This window comes from Nilaparvata lugens, chromosome 1 (assembly GCF_014356525.2).
Source record: "Nilaparvata lugens isolate BPH chromosome 1, ASM1435652v1, whole genome shotgun sequence".
Taxonomy (NCBI): Eukaryota; Metazoa; Arthropoda; class Insecta; order Hemiptera; family Delphacidae; genus Nilaparvata; species Nilaparvata lugens.
In genome coordinates, this window is record NC_052504.1 from 66,466,518 (window position 1) to 66,483,382 (window position 16,865).

General features: G+C 34.4%; 1 protein-coding gene and 1 long non-coding RNA gene across 10 annotated transcripts in view; both read right to left on the bottom strand.

Moving 5' to 3' along the window:
• The window catches only part of LOC111063044 (protein Star), a 66,098-nt gene extending 61,111 nt beyond the window's left edge, over window positions 1-4,987 (bottom strand). For 5 of the 9 annotated variants that reach the window (XR_005572808.1, XR_005572807.1, XM_039440195.1 and 2 more), the window contains exons 1-2: window positions 4,720-4,986; window positions 809-933 (exon numbers count right to left, since the gene is read on the bottom strand). Coding sequence is in view for 6 of the 9 variants with exons in the window: in XM_039440195.1 (XP_039296129.1) it covers window positions 809-914 (106 nt within the window). In the remaining 3 variants the exon portion in view is untranslated. Of the gene's footprint in view, window positions 1-808; window positions 934-4,719 lie in introns of all 9 variants that reach the window. The other 4 variants (XR_005572809.1, XM_039440185.1, XM_039440173.1 and 1 more) reach the window with 3 other exon arrangements.
• A 1,314-nt stretch (window positions 4,988-6,301) lies between these two features.
• On the bottom strand, window positions 6,302-16,493 carry LOC120354065. Its single transcript, XR_005572810.1, has 3 exons — window positions 16,420-16,493; window positions 16,254-16,320; window positions 6,302-6,490 (listed from the first exon to the last, which is right to left on the bottom strand). It is a non-coding gene; the product is annotated as an uncharacterized LOC120354065 (long non-coding RNA).
• Window positions 16,494-16,865: the final 372 nt, after the last annotated feature.

Here is a 16,865-nt window from a genome sequence, read left to right on the forward strand (position 1 = left end):
AATTCGATTTTCAGAGTAGGATAGAACTTCTAACCTAAACTTCCTAAGTCGATGACAACAAGCATTGTTGTCGTTGACATTCAGATTGGCCAAATTTCAAGTGTGCTAAAACAGCTGATCAAAAAACTTTTCATTATTTGTGTTTATTATTCAATAATTAAAACATAATAATATCATCTTATTGTCATTTGAAAGAATAAAAAAGTATAAACTCAACCTCCCACATAATTGAACATAATCTTTTAGGTTGTTTAGACAAATCACAATAAAAAATAAAAATACTTGGACAATTTCCTGATATTCAGATTACCTCAGATTTGCTAGAGCTATGACCTTCCACTTTTGCTTTCGGAAGTGCTTAATGAACAATTATTCTCATATAATATATATATATATTATTTTTCTGTGTAGCGAAAAATAGCGTTCGCACCACGGGCAAAAATGTTTTTCCGGCTTTCAATCTTTTCTAGTCCTCAGCCTACGGCCTCGGACTTGCAAAACCGATTTCGAGCCGGAAAAGTGTCATTTTCGTCCCTAGGTGCGAAATATACTATTGTATTTCCACACTCAAAAATAGAATGTATTTGGAGAAATAATTGTTCCTTGATACAGTATAATTAATATTATAAAACCAAACGGCAATTCATTTTCCATTCTTTAATTTCAAGAGTTTGTGAATAAAGTTTAATAATATGTCTAATTGCCACCAACTCTCTATTTTTTATATTTTTGCATTTAATTGATAAAATACAAGCTGGTGTTTAGTGTATTAGTAGCTTAGCTGATAAAAAGAAAAATGAAAAATTACCTTTCAAATCAGTTGAGAAGATGAGAATTGTCATCACAGTAGTGAATGTGCCAAAAAATGCACATAGAGGCAATAGCCTCTGCTTTAAACCTGGATTGAGAAACATTTGGCGTTGCGTTCAACACCTGAAATTAATAAAGTTTTATTTATTAGAGATTTCAACCTTTGAAAAAAGATGTACCGTAGCCTGATAAACTTAAGCTGGTCTGGCCCATATGTCTATCAGCCTCTATAACAGGCTGCCTCTGTTGGCCAGGGCAGCCTCTGTACTCACTATGTGAGTTCTTTATGTTGGAGAGCAGTGTGGTGAGTGCTTATTCTCTTATTTGATTTCTGCCTAAGGACAGCTGTTTTTTTATTTCAATTTTTTTTTGTCGTGTCCCAGTGGGCTTCACTTTAGTGATCCCTTCTATGGATCTTATTGATTAAATACTAAGCTTTTGAACAACGTTATGACATATATTCATAAGTAATTGATCTGACACTGAAGCCAAATTAAGACAATACACTGTCAACAATTTACAATAACTGCAATGCTGCATCAATGAGAGCAAATAATCTGTCCACGTCAACCAATAAAAAAGTTAGGAAAAAGTGTAATGAGCTTAGTAAAAACTTTGTAACCCACTGGTTGCCGAGAATGATGAACAAATGTAATTAGAGTCTTGGTCTTAATGCTGGATTTTGTGGTCCGTTAAATGAAGTGCAGCTATAAATTTGAATAAAGTTGTCAATATGAGACAGCTCTATAGTGAGTTCCACGTATTTGATTAACATTCTATCCTTGAGTTGCTATCCTTGTCTATCATTCGACAAAGCCAATAGCCTAATTCTTCTCTAGCTCCGCAACTTTTCCAGATTGTTTTTCAACAATGTAGACATAGGCTATAATTATTGAACAATGTATTTAATCACAATTATAAAATGTATTATTTTACCATTGAAATATATATTTTATTGACGAATAAAATATAATTTTCAACAAGAAGGGACAGTTAATATTACATCACATACAGGCTACCGGTATCCTCATACACCCTTCCCCGGAGGGTAACTCATCGTGCTGATAGTGTGTTCATAGGTGGTGATTTCAATGTTCATTTGAACTCTGATGATATAAAGGTGGACAGACTTCAAAACGTCTTAAAAATGTTTAATTTATTCTGAACCCACAAGAGGCCCTTATTGTCTGGATGCAGTTGCAACAAATGTAGCCCTGACAAGTTTACTGCCAAGGTTGTAAACCCAATGGTGGCAGACCACTGTGCAGTGTTGGTGGATGTGGTTCATGGATCCAAGAGAGATGTGGATTGTCCAGAGTGGATGTCCAAATAAAGGTTTCATATGAGGAGAGTGTTAGATGAAAATGTGGAAGTGTTTCGGCAGCGCCTTTCTGATGTGAATTGGGATTTTCTTTGCAACATGCCATCATCAGCTGAGGACAAATTCAACATTTTCTACACAAAATTGTTGGAGGTCTATGACCAATCATGCCCAGCGGTGTCCTTCACGCCAGTTATTCAGCATGGAGTCAACAGGAAAAAGAAAGCCGAACACCAGAATGATTGGTATACTCCAGAGTTGAGGAGGATCAAACTGCTTGTTATCATGCTGTATACTTCCTATAGGGAAAATCCATCATTGCAGGGTGTGGAATACAGGAACTACCTTAGAGCAAGCAGATCTACAAAGAAGAGATTGACAGGGCAAAAAGAGAGTCTAATAGTAGTTACATTGAGAGATCTGATAATCCTACAAAGGCAGCGTGGAATCTCATCAATGACTCCAACAAGTCCAAACCACAAGTAAGATGTAATAAGAGTCCTGATGAGGTCAATGAGGCATTTCTGAGGTCTGTGGCTGAGATAGTGGAGGTGATTCCAGCTTCAAATATTGATACAGTTTCCCTAGTACCTGAGACTCTTCATAAATTTGGGCAATTTTGCTTGCTGAGTGAGAGTGAGCTGTTCAATATCATCATGAACTTCAAGACTACCTACAGTCAGGCCTGTATGTGTATAGTCTATGGCCTATCCACATAAATCCTAAAAAAGTGACAGATATACTGGCTGGCCCACTTCTACTGCTAGTGAACGCATGTCTGTCTGAGGGGATTTTTGCAGACTGTCTCAAAGTGTCTAATACGGTGCCAGTTTTCAAGATGGGCTGTCCTGATGATATTGGAAATTTTCGTCCAGTCTCCATTGTGCCGACACTTGGGAACAATCATTGGGACTGCTATGTTGAGAGGGTGACCAAGTTCCTCGAATGCAACAATCTGCTTGGAGACATGCAGCACGGATTCAGAAGGGGAGGTCGTCGACCTAATCAGCTGTGATTAGTCTTGTGGAGAGGATCAACAATGCTTTTGAAGAACAGGGATCAATTGACCTTGTTCTATGTGACTTGTCAAAGGCATTCGACTGTGTCTCCCATGAAGACCTGCTCAGGAAGTTGGAAAGGTATGGTTTTCAGGGCAGAGCATGGGGTATGTATGGTTGCTGATTACCTTGGTAACAGACAGCAGGTCGTATCCATCATGGGTGCTACTTCAGATAGAGCAGGAGTACCACACGGAGTATCCTAGGGCTCAGTGCTTGGACCACTGTTATTCCTGATCATGATAAATGACCTGCATCTGCGGAACTCCACCCAAGCTTTTTGCAGATAATACCGCCATCTTGGGACAGGGTAAGGGGCCAGAGGAAGCTAAGCTGAAGGCTCACGAGCTTTTTGAAGTGGCAAAGAGTTGGTTTTGCACAAATAAGCTCAAGTTGAATGAGAGCAAAACCCAAGAGATGCTGTGTACACTGGCCAGAACAGCGGTTGTCAGTGCTGCTCCTGTCACCTTGCTTGGTTTCAGCATGGACACCGAATTGTCATGGGAACCTCACATCATCAGAGTCTGTAGAAAACTTTCTAGAGTGGTCTACCTGTTCCGTAAAATGGGAGGACTTTAGAGTGCCCATAGACTGCTGATGCTGTTTCATGCTGTGTTCAGCTATCATATCCAGTATGGAATACTTGTGTGGGGTCATTCAGCTCATGCTAAGGACATTCTTCTGCTTCAAAAAAGGCACTTCATTTGATGGCTTATAGCAAGTTTGATGCTCACTGCCAGCCCATATTTCAACGACTGGGCATCTATACTGTGTATGGACTTTACATATTAGCATCACTCTTGCACGTCAAAAAACACCAGTCTACGTTATCAAGAAGAGAGGAAGTGCACACCTACAATACTCGGGGGAAGACCATCTTGGATGTTCCACACTGTCGACTGTCCAAGGTCAGGGATTGTTTTCCGGTGCTGGCAATTAAGATGTTTAACTGCCGGCCACACTCAGTAAAGGAGCGCTGACCTACCGCGTTCAAGAACACCCTATCAAGGTGGCTCATTGGAAGGAGCTTTTATTCTTTAAAAGATTTTTTCAATGATGACTATGCTGGTCTGTGACGCCACCATATATGGGTAAAATACAGTTTTAATTTTTGACACGATCTAACCGGGGAAGCCTGGTCATCGATCACCATATTGGATATCAACTTCCTATCCTGTTTTTCTATCCTTGTATATCGTACTGCCATTATAACGTAGAGCTCACTATAGATGTTGGATAGCATTCTTGTCGCTAATCATCCAAATATGTTTCTACCTGGCCAAAATTGCTTATAATAGCTCTTCTTGAAACATAACATAGGTCTGTTATGATCCTTCAATCAACTAATAAATAACCTACGATTGTTATGAGTAGAAATTAAAATAAATACTGTTGTTATGCAAATAAGTATATTTTGTAGCATTCTAGAGTAAAGAATATTGTAGTATATTGCAGTATATCTCGATGAAAAAATTCATATTACTCTAACATTATCAAAATATATTTAGGTATAATAGGGCTTTTACTTACATAGATACATACTTATTACTTTCATCTTCGATAATGGTAGAAAGTAGGGTTATAAACTATTAAATTCTACACCATTGTTCCACTTTTGACAGCAACACAACCATGATGCCAATCTTAAATAAATGCATTGATTACATCAAATAAAAAATTCTAAAGTAAAAAATACAGTAAAAGCATTGCAAAACTTAATGTGAGGTAATTTTTATTCATGTAGAATCAGACTGCTACCCAACCAAAACAAACTAAACACCTGGCTTGACCATAGAATACATACAGAATGGTAACTCGGCATTATCGTGACGCTAATCCACCATATTGAAAGAAAGCTTATGATGTAAGGTCCACGTTAAAATGGAAGTGATAGTGAAGAAAGATTGGAGAGCAACGTTGCCAAGTCTCTTGAATTAACTCATGTTAATATCACTGAGTGTACATAGCTGTTACTCAATTCATCCCATTTAATTTGAACTAAGATAAGTTTCCATTCCCTTGATAAAATATCAGAACGTCAAATTAATCAAATTCATTAAAAAAATATTTTTTTCCATAATTTTATTCAAAACTTCGCTTACATAACTGAGATCAGATTTTTATTCCATACAAACCTGAAATGGCGGCTAATTTAAAAAGCTGTGATACACCAATCTTGAACTTCAGAATTTGTGAACTTCAAAACATCAGAAACAAAGCTGCTCGGTTGGTATTCTGTTACTTAATCACATGATAACTGTTTGATAATAAGTTGTTTACTAAGTTTAGTTTGTTATCTTCGTAAATAAAGATGGCTGCTTCAAATGGCTAAGAATTTATTAAGATATTTAAATATGGCACAGTCAAGGAATTAAACAGAAAAGTAGAATAATAATGACAGGATAGAGTCAGTAATAAAATTGTGTAACTATCGTATTTTTTTCTTTAAAGACAAACATGGATTTCAACAAGCCAGAACCGTTACTAAGCAATGGGGAAAAAGTCTCACAAAATTTCGAATTATTCAGGAAAAATATCTTAAATTATTTTATAGCAACTGAGACAAATAAAAAATCCAACCAAATTCAAGTTGCAAGATTGAAAAACTTGTTAGGCGATGAAGCTTTGATTTTATATGAATCGTTACAAGATGTGGATGAGCCAGAAACTGTAGAATCCTTATTAAAAATATTAGAGAGCTATTGTTTACCAAAAAATAATGAGATCATGAATGTATACAATTTCATAGCTTGCAAACAAGAAGAAGGTCAATCATTTAATTCATTCTATGCAACTTTGCAGGGGCTATAGTGCAGTCCACGTTATAATGACAGTATTTGATCAACTTCGGTTTTGCTATCCTTGTCTATCATTTGACAAAGCCGGTGGTACTATCCTTTTCTAGGTCCACAACGATGACAATTATGTTTTTGATGGTGTAGAAATATAATTAATTAATGCAGAGAATTGGCATTGCTATTCTTCCATTTTTATCCACTGCCATTATAATGTGGACCACACTATAGTGACAAGATGCGAATTTGGAGAGCAAGAGAATAAGTTAATGAAAGCTATGATTGCATTGGGGTTAAGGTCGAAAGAAATGCAACAATGTGTGTTGCGAGACAATGATAGGTGAAAAACATGAGAAGTCAATAAATAATGAAGAAAAGTCTCGAAAGGAAGTGCACCCAGTTTCCAAGTATGATAAAAGGAAAACAAACTCATATCAGAAGATTGTATGCGGCTATTGCGGAATGCAGCATGCAGAAGGTAGGAGCTGCCCAGCGTCTGGTAAAAGCTGTAATAAATGTGGTAAGATGAATCATTTTAGCAAAATGTGCCTGAATAAAGCTAGAAGAAATATCAACTGAGTTGTGGTCGATGTTGTAGAAACGTTCCATGATGAAATAAAAACACATAGATGTTGTCAGTTTTCTACACTTTAATTTGGTACACGACCATGGTTTCGTGACCACACAGGTCACATTTTCAAGCTGACTAAAACTAAAACGGACATATTGGGCTGTTCAAAATAATACATGGTAGCCAACTTAACCTAAAGAAATAAAATAGCCTACTAAATAATTTGATGCATTGAGACAATAATAAATGGTGAGTTTCATAATCTAATAATGTTTAAAAATTCCAAAATATATTTTAGTAGAATTGAATAAATATATTAATCTATGAAACTAATCGGAAAGAAAGAATAATCATGTAGCCTAAGTAAGTTGGAAGTTAGGGAACAGCTGAGAGGGGTGAATGTAGTCTGTTTACCATTGAATTTAGGATCGAAGTTAAAGAATTCCCACAGTTAGATTAATGGAAAACACAAAGAACTTGAAAATTAAAAGAACTAACCCTATAAATAATTAAGTAGAATTGAATAAATATATTAATCTATGAAACTAATCAGAAAGAATAATCATGTAGCCTAAGTAAGTTGGAAGTTAGGGAACAGCTGAGAGGGGTGAATGTAGTCTGTTTACTATTCCAATTAAAATTGTAAATATAACCTATTTCAATGAATGTGAGATTGAAATGAAAGAATCCTTATAGTTAAAGTAATTAAAACATAAAGAACTTGAAAATTAAAATAACTAATCCTATAAATAATTTTAATCTCGAGATAAGTCAAAAAGATAAGTCATATTAAAAACTGTGAAGCTGATATTTTAGGAAATGTGGTTTGATGGTCTAATTGAATAAATTGAATGGATGGCAAATGAATGAATGATTATGCTAGCTCTAATCACACTATAACCTGAATGACTAAGAAGTACATAAATTTTCCAACTACAAGTACAATATTTATTCTACAGCAGATCTTAAATTATCAGAAAAAATCTCTAATCCTACTATTGTGTGTTGTACAGTTATTGTTGTGAGGTGACTATTGTGTTTGCTTAGTTACTTCTTAAAACCATTTTACTAATGTAGCAGTTAACAAATTCCAACTGTTCGTTAAGGTTGTCACTGTTTGGACATCCAATGATTTTTTGCAATGGAAATCCAAAAAATCATTGGATGTCCAAACAGTGACAACCTTAACGAACAGTTGGAATTTGTTAACTGCTACATTAGTAAAATGGTTTTAAGAAGTAACTAAGCAAACACAATAGTCACCTCACAACAATAACTGTACAACACACAATAGTAGGATTAGAGATTTTTTCTGATAATTTAAGATCTGCTGTAGAATAAATATTGTACTTGTAGTTGGAAAATTTATGTACTTCTTAGTCATTCAGGTTATAGTGTGATTAGAGCTAGCATAATCATTCATTCATTTGCCATCCATTCAATTTATTCAATTAGACCATCAAACCACATTTCCTAAAATATCAGCTTCACAGTTTTTAATATGACTTATCTTTTTGACTTATCTTGAGATTAAAATTATTTATAGGATTAGTTATTTTAATTTTCAAGTTCTTTATGTTTTTAATTACTTTAACTATAAGGATTCTTTCATTTCAATCTCACATTCATTGAAATAGGTTATATTTACAATTTTAATTGGAATAGTAAACAGACTACATTCACCCCTCTCAGCTGTTTCCTAACTTCCAACTTACTTAGGCTACATGATTATTCTTTCTGATTAGTTTCATAGATTAATATATTTATTCAATTCTACTTAATTATTTATAGGGTTAGTTCTTTTAATTTTCAAGTTCTTTGTGTTTTCCATTAATCTAACTGTGGGAATTCTTTAACTTCGATCCTAAATTCAATGGTAAACAGACTACATTCACTCCTCTCAGCTGTTTCCCAACTTTCAAACTTACTTAGGCTACATGATTATTCTTTCTTTCCGATTAGTTTCATAGATTAATATATTTATTCAATTCTACTAAAATATATTTTGGAATTTTTAAACATTATTAGATTATGAAACTCACCATTTATTATTGTCTCAATGCATCAAATTATTTAGTAGGCTATTTTATTTCTTTAGGTTAAGTTGGCTACCATGTATTATTTTGAACAGCCCAATATGTCCGTTTTAGTTTTAGTCAGCTTGAAAATGTGACCTGTGTGGTCACGAAACCATGGTCGTGTACCAAATTAAAGTGACAACATCTATGTGTTTTTATTTCAACTAGAAGAAATAATTTCAGAGTGAGTGAGCAAAGGCTACCTCAACCATTACATAATGTTGTGGAAAGTTCAACAGCAATAGAAGAAGCTCACGTTTTTATTGATTTAGTATATCTAGTTAACACTGTCAATGAAAAGGCTTGGTTCAAAACATTTTTAATTGAACATAAACCAGTAAACTTCAAATTAGATACAGGAGCAGAAGTGAATATATGCCATATGAAATTGTGAAAGACAGTGTGTTATTGAGTAGGTTGAAAAAGAGTACTGTAGTGATCGATTACAAGCATACGGAGTATTTAAAATTTCACCTTTTGGTCAGTTCACTGCTCAAGTGGAATCAGAAAAAAAATTTGATTTGATAAACTTTGTTGTGGTCAAAGAGAGTACAGTACCAATTCTAGGCCTTCAAGCTTGAATTCAGTTGAATCTGATGAAAAGAGTTGATGAAGTTCAAAAGCAAAGTAGTAACAACAATGTGAAGGATAAAACATATTTTTTTGAAACAGATTCTGATGTGTTTACTGGCCTTGGTTGTTTCCCCGACAAGTGCAAAATTCAATTAAAAAAGGGCGCAATGCCACATGCCAGTTCAGCGAGACGTATACCAATGAAAATTCAAGACAATTAAATTTAAAGAAAAACTTGATGATTTGATAACCATGAAAATTATTGAAAAGGTTGAGGAGCCCGTTGAATGGATTTCAAATGTTGTGATAGTAGAGAAACCTGATGGATCCTTAAGAATTTGCATAGACCCTGTACATTTGAACAGGTACATTGTAAGAGAAAGAGTTACAATCCCAACAATACAGGATATTCATCCTCGTCTAGCAAATAAAGAGTACTACAAGCGTTCTTGACAAAAAAGATGGATTTTATCACATACTCCTTGATGAACAATCTGAACTACAACGTATGTTGGGGATGGTCAACTATTTGAGAATGTTCATCCCAAATATGTCACAAATACTGTCACCATTGAGAGAATTATTGAAAAAAGACGTCCCTTGGTGTTGGACAGAGACTCATGTAAATGCAATCAATAACATTAAAAAGGTTCTTACAAGTGACAAGGTCATTGCTCCCTTTGATTACAAGATTCCAGTTTTAATCCAATGTGATGCATCACAAGACGCTTTAGGATGTTGTTTACTACAGAACAACAAGCCAATTTATTTCTCATCACGATCTATGAACTCTTCTGATGTGAATATGCCCAAATTGAGAAGGAACTCCTTGCTATTGTATTTGCTTGTGATAAATTTCACACCCATATCTACATTAATATGTAGCTGTTTAATCTGTTTAATATGTATTAAACAGATGAATTGACTATACATACTGATCATATGCATTAGTTTCAATAATGAAGAAACCATTAAACAACATACAGAATAACAGAATTTGTCGATTGACACTAAAACTAATGCCTCAACGGTCATTATGAATTGACTATACATACTGATCATATGCATTAGTTTCAATAATGAAGAAACCATTAAACAACATACAGAATAACAGAATTTGTCGATTGACACTAAAACTAATGCCTCAACGGTCATGATGAATTGACTATACATACTGATCATATGCATTAGTTTCAATAATGAAGAAACCATTAATGAATTGACTATACATACTGATCATATGCATTAGTTTCAATAATGAAGAAACCATTAAACAACATACAGAATAACAGAATTTGTCGATTGACACTAAAACTAATGCCTCTACGGTCATGATGAATACATTAGTTTCAATAATGGAGAAGCCATTAAACAACATACAGAATAACAGAATTTGTCAATTGACACTAAAACTAATGCCTCAACGCTTTAGCGTCCAGTACTTAGGTACCTGGAAAAAACATGTATATTGCTGATTATTTGTCAAGGTGCGGTGTTAGAACTAAAGAAAAAGTTGATTTGAGCATGGCGGATATGGTTCATTGTGTTACTGAGAATTGTGAAGTTGATTTTTCAGAGAAACGCTTGAATGAATTTGTAAAAGAAACACAGAATGATGATGTTCTTCGGAAAGTTATAGATTATTGTGAAAATGGCTGGCTTAATAATATTGCTGATGGAGGAGAACTAAGGCATTTTTCAAAATAAGAAATAAAATACAATTTAGCAAGGGTCTATTGTATTATAATTCAAGAATTATTATACCCAAGAATTTGAGAGATTTTATTTTGAAGAGGTTCCATGAAATGCACTTAGGAGAAATTAAAATGAACAGCATTGCCTCAAAATTTTATTATTGGCCAGGAATAAGAGCAAACATAAAAAATCTGGCTGAATCCTGCTCGCTTTGCCAAAAATATAGAAAGTCCAATGCTTTCTCATGAAATACCTGATTTTCCATTTTTAAAAATTGGAGTGGATATAGCTGAAGTGAAAGGAATAGCTTATCTCATAGTTGTGGATTATTATCCAAGGTGGCTTGAAATAACAAAAATGAACAGTAAGACAAGTTTGGCTGTTAAATCTATTTTATCCCAGTTATTTGGCAGGTTTGGAATTCCACAGATTATAATAGCTGATAATAATCCGGTTGGCTCCCAAGAAATGATACAGTTTGCAAAGGAGTGGGATTTTAAAATTATTACAATAAGTCCTCGTTATTCTCAGTCTAATGGCTTAGCTGAAAAGGGGGTGGACATAGCAAAGACTATGATAAGAAAGTGTCCTGAAAGCAAAACCGATTTAAACTTGAGTTTGCTTAACTATCGGAATAGTTGTGTTGCAGGTCTCAGTTATTCTCCTGCTCGTCAGTTAATGTTTGGTCAAATGATAAGAACAAAGTTCCCTTATCCCCAAGATAGTACCCATAGTGGAAATTTCTAATTTTGCATATGAACTAAATGCTGTCAGGTGAGCTGTATAGCGGGAGATTGGGGAAGAGGGAGTAATTTAAAAATTCAATGTATTTCCCTCATTATAAACTTATAAGAGCCACTATCTTTTTAGCATTCAGTAAAATAACATCCAGTTTCATTGTATATTATGATAAGGAGGAAACTGATTGATACTCTTTTAAAAGATACCTACCCCTGTTATTAAATGTATGTGTATTTTTGTTGTAAGTTATAAATTATTTCCTTTGCTTGATACAATACAAAATTATAAGTAAAGCAATAAAGAGCAAAACTAAAATAGTACTGTAAATCGATTTTGGAATAATCTTCATGACCTTTTAGAAGAAACTTTGTGAAAAACCGTGCTTTAAAGCAGCTTCTCTTTGTCTCAGAACCAGAGTACTGACCAGCAACGGTCACAGTTATCACATAGTTATTCAAAAGTATTCTTTGAGTATTGACCTGCTGATTGCCTGCCAACAAGATTCAACTCACACATTATAAAATGGATATGTTTAGTTCTAGGAAATAAACCACAATATGTTTATGTTTTGTTCTAAAGATGGTGAATAAATCTAAAGTATTAAATGTGAGAGGGTTAGGGGTTAGGTTTTATGTAGGTTATATTTGATAATGTTTATAAGGGTAGGTTAGGTTTTTTCTTTGAAATTGCAATATGTTTATCAATGTTTTAAATGAGAAAGGGTAGGTTAGATTAGGTTTTTGCTTTGGAAATGCAATATGATGGAAGGGATTAACCAAGAGTTATCTTTATTATTGTTTTAAATGTGAAAGGATAGGTTAGGGGGTTAGGTTTTTGCTTTGAACATTCATCAGTTAATGTTATCTTAACATCAGTTAAATAACAACCATTATATTTTATGAATTATATTATTCAAAAGTACTTTTTCTTTTATTGGATAAAATAATAATATATTGATTATGATATGGAATTCAATGATAAATCATCAGTAACTATTTTATATAGTAAACTATCTGTATCAGTATATGCTAGTTTAATGTTCTCATTACCATATTTTGGTATCATTACATTGTAATGGAAGTTATACATCACTGTTTTTGAAATATCCAATACAGCTTGACCTATGTATATTGGTTTGTCTAACATTATTTTTTTCTTCTTCAGATGAATAGCTACCAAATTCTCACTAAAAATTGTTCTATCAATGAACTCAGGCTTTCTAATTATTTTTTCCATCTTTCTACCACTGCACACTAATTGCATATTAAATCTCTCACAAACATTCTCCATTGTCTTACCATAGACTGAATTAATATATAATTTGTATATATCCTTCTCAAAAGCATTTTTAGAGCAAGTACGAAGTCTTGTGTTATGTTCAATGTATGGCTGCAGCCAGCATGACTGTTTGAATCTCAATGCACGATGAATTTTCTCAACAAAAATGCCATGTTCAACTGCCTGTTTTAAAGCAATATAGTGAACTATATATTGCTTCCTGCTATTCACATGAGCACATAACTTTTTTTGATCAATTCCAATAGATATATGCTCAGGGAGAAATGGGAGATCACAATGATCTACATGTAGTGAACTTGGATATGATACATCAACCTCAAGAATATAGCCATATTCATCTCCTTCTTTTGCTTCAAGTAGATCATTCATACTCAAATTAATCCACTGAAAATCCCCAAATGGAAGAGGTTTTGACATGGCAAGGCCATATAGGTTATTACAATCTACAAAAGCAATGAAAACACTTTCAGCTGTGGAGTCAAATGTTTTCATAAATTTATTGTTGGCCTTGATATGTCAATGTGAAACTTGACACAATCCTCCCCTTATCCCCTTCTCAATCATCATGAACTTCTCATAGTCTGTAAGAAGTTCAAGTTCAATACCTGTGAATCTTAACATGGCATCCCAAGATAGACCAGGTAATGTGTAATAATGACATGGATCCAACTTGTGTGTTTTCATGGTAATACTGTATCCCTAAAATTCTCAAAAATATCAGCCAACAATAATACATCAGTTTTTGCATAATGGTCACTATATTCACCAAGATTTTTGAATCCAAAGGTATTCCATACATTTATTGCATGTAAATGATCTTCATCAGTAATTGCTGTCTTATTAAGATTTGAATAAAATGCAGCTTTTGGTGGGAGAGATGTTTCATTCAATTTATCCCGACTTGTCATATACTCATATGGAAATACACCTTTCCTTGTTAGTAGAGGAATATGTTGAGGTTGGAAAAATTTTGGGATCTCTTCAAGTTTGGGGAGATTCCTAGCCAGACTATCCAAGCTACTTGGCATGAAACAAAATGAATCTAGAAACCGTAATTTCATGAATTTATTGATTGTCTTTGAAAATGATATATATTTTTCTTCTGAGTTGGGAATTATATCAATCTGCTTCTCATCATAACCCAACTCCCTCACAATAAAGTGACTATCATATCCACTGAGGTTGTGAAATAATACAGGGAGGAAGTGGGGGACTTGATACTTAAAATTGCTGCTACTATGTGCTGCCCCTCGGTAATTTCCTGTCATATGACAGTGATCTCTGACTTTCACATCATCTACACTGAAATGTTTATCACACATATAACAAGTATCTGCCAAATTGTATGCAGCAAGTTCTTCAGGACTCATTTCATTCATTGGATTGTTAGTTTTATATATTTCTGTTATTTTTTCAGCCAATTTATTCAAATATTTAAGTAACACCTTAGCAGCATCCCTACCACTGCATATGAATGGCTCTGAGGGTAAATTATCATACTGTATAGTTTGTTTCAAATAGACACAGATACTCATAGCCTCATGTTTATGTACTTGTACTGTGTATGATGCAGCGATATCTGGTGTACAGCCTTGTATGGGCTTTAAAATACTTTCAAAATCACAGTAAACAACAAAAGGCACTCGCAGACCTCTCTCAACATGCTCAAACTTAACGAATGGTTTATTATCTGGTAGCACAACTCTTATGGGATTATTAGCAACACACATTTTCAAATGCTCCCTCAGCTTTTCTTCTAAATAGTCAAGCAGGAAATTTCACTCAATCTCAAAATAATAATAATCATTTCAGAAAAAATCATAATAATGAAAATCATAAAGCAAATGCTGGAGCAAATGCACAAAATGCGAAGTATGCTGAGAATACCAACAGAGGCCAATCACTTAGTAATAATTTCAGAAACAGATTTCAATATCAAAACAGTAAACAGTATCATAAAGAAGCACATTATGACAGCAGACATCATTGGAATAGAAATAATAAACAGGATATAAATTTCACAAAACAGGACGATAATAATCCAAATCATCATAGAATAGACACATCATATACAGTGGCATGCACAATAAAAACAAACCAACAACAACCTACAGTTAACCAACAACCAGATCAAAGCCACCACCACAACCACCCGCCACCAAATAAAGAAGTCAAACATGCATCAAACTCAATCTGTAAAAAGCAACCCATATTAAGCCTACTATTTCCCCCTGAAAATCTACTACTAGCAACCAGCCCACCACCACAAATAATCTACAGTAGCAACACAGAAATAATTAGAGAGTTGCCAATAATAAAATCTGAAAATGATATACCGCCTCCATGCACTGAACCTGTGTACCAGCATGCAACACCCCCACAACCTACCCGGTTTGAGCAGCCACCACCCAAGCATCATTGGATCCAACCGCAGCACACTAGGTTCAAGGAGCAAACCACCACCAAGGCAAGCTGAAAGTGTGACTGGCAGGATGACGCCAGAGTGAAGCCTAGGGTCCAACACCGGAAGGCCCACCGGAGGAAGCAACAAGGAAGGCCCTGGAAGAGAGGTTACAAATTCAAGCACCTCATGCCAAATTCAAGCACCGCAAAGGGTATATCAAGAAATCAGGCAACCATGGGAAGAAGGCAGCATGCAGGGAGGAGTACAGGCACCAGGAAGAGGATAATGAGACCAACATGCACACAAAGCACACACGGTTCAAGCAAGCAGCTTACCATTGTGATTGCAACTACAGGATAAATAAAAGGAATATGCTCAAAGTAAATGGAAAATTAATAATGGATACGGGCCTAGATTATGACGAAAGAAATTATTATAGGAAATTATTGGAAGATGAAACATGTGAAATAAAATTGAAAGGAATAGTGAATTGTTTATTGAAAATGGGAATATATGATTGTTGTTTGTTGAAAGGTTATGTTGTGAGAAATACGGTAAATACATTGATTTACTTTGTGATGATTATTAGTATGGCTGTGATATCAGTCAAAGAATATATTATTAAAGTAATGATGAATAAGGGCATATCTTATATTGAGAAAGTTGATTCTAAAATTTACAAAACTAATCTGAAACCCAGAAGAATTCAAAATACACAAAGTGGAGATCCTAGGCTATCACAGATAAGAGAGTTGATGGAGAACCGGTCATCTGAACCGCCAGATTATTCACAAAATCAAAATCCAATGCCTATAATCTCAAGCTATATTATCAAGACATTAAAAGATAAGAAGGTAAATAATATTTTGATGGAATGTCACTTGCCTTATCATGTACTGAATACATACCTAACAAACACCAAACAACTCAATCATCCAGCAGACAAGTGCCCAATGCAACCAGGGAAACCAATGCCTAAAAACAAAGAAATAGAAAATTTAGAAGCCATCTGTAATACCATCATCACTCACAAACCAATAGAATAATAATTATCCAAATTAAAAGCCAGCTTACCGTATAAATCAAAGACAGCAAAATGGCGACAGCTGAGTAAACAAAAGCCAGCAAATCGTTTTGTACACTGTCACGAATCCGAGTAGCCAATGCCCAATGAATCGCCAAAATGGCTTACCCCAGAAGTTCAAGTGTCGTAAAATGTGAATAATATGTAAAAATATTTTAAAAAGTACTTTATTATTATTATTAATGTGTTAATCAAAGGGAGAAAATAAATAAAATTATCTGCCAAGTGATAAAACCACATTGTTTCCACCAAAGAATGTTAAGCCAAAGTTTCATGTGTTAAAGACTAAGAATTTCTTGTCAATGAATCACCAAAGATTAGCTATTAAAATTACTCATTGTGTAAACATAAAGCCCAAATTAATTAAGAAAGAGAAATCAAATGTACAAGCCACTATTCGATATCGACAAAAAGGAAATGTTAGATTTTACAAGCC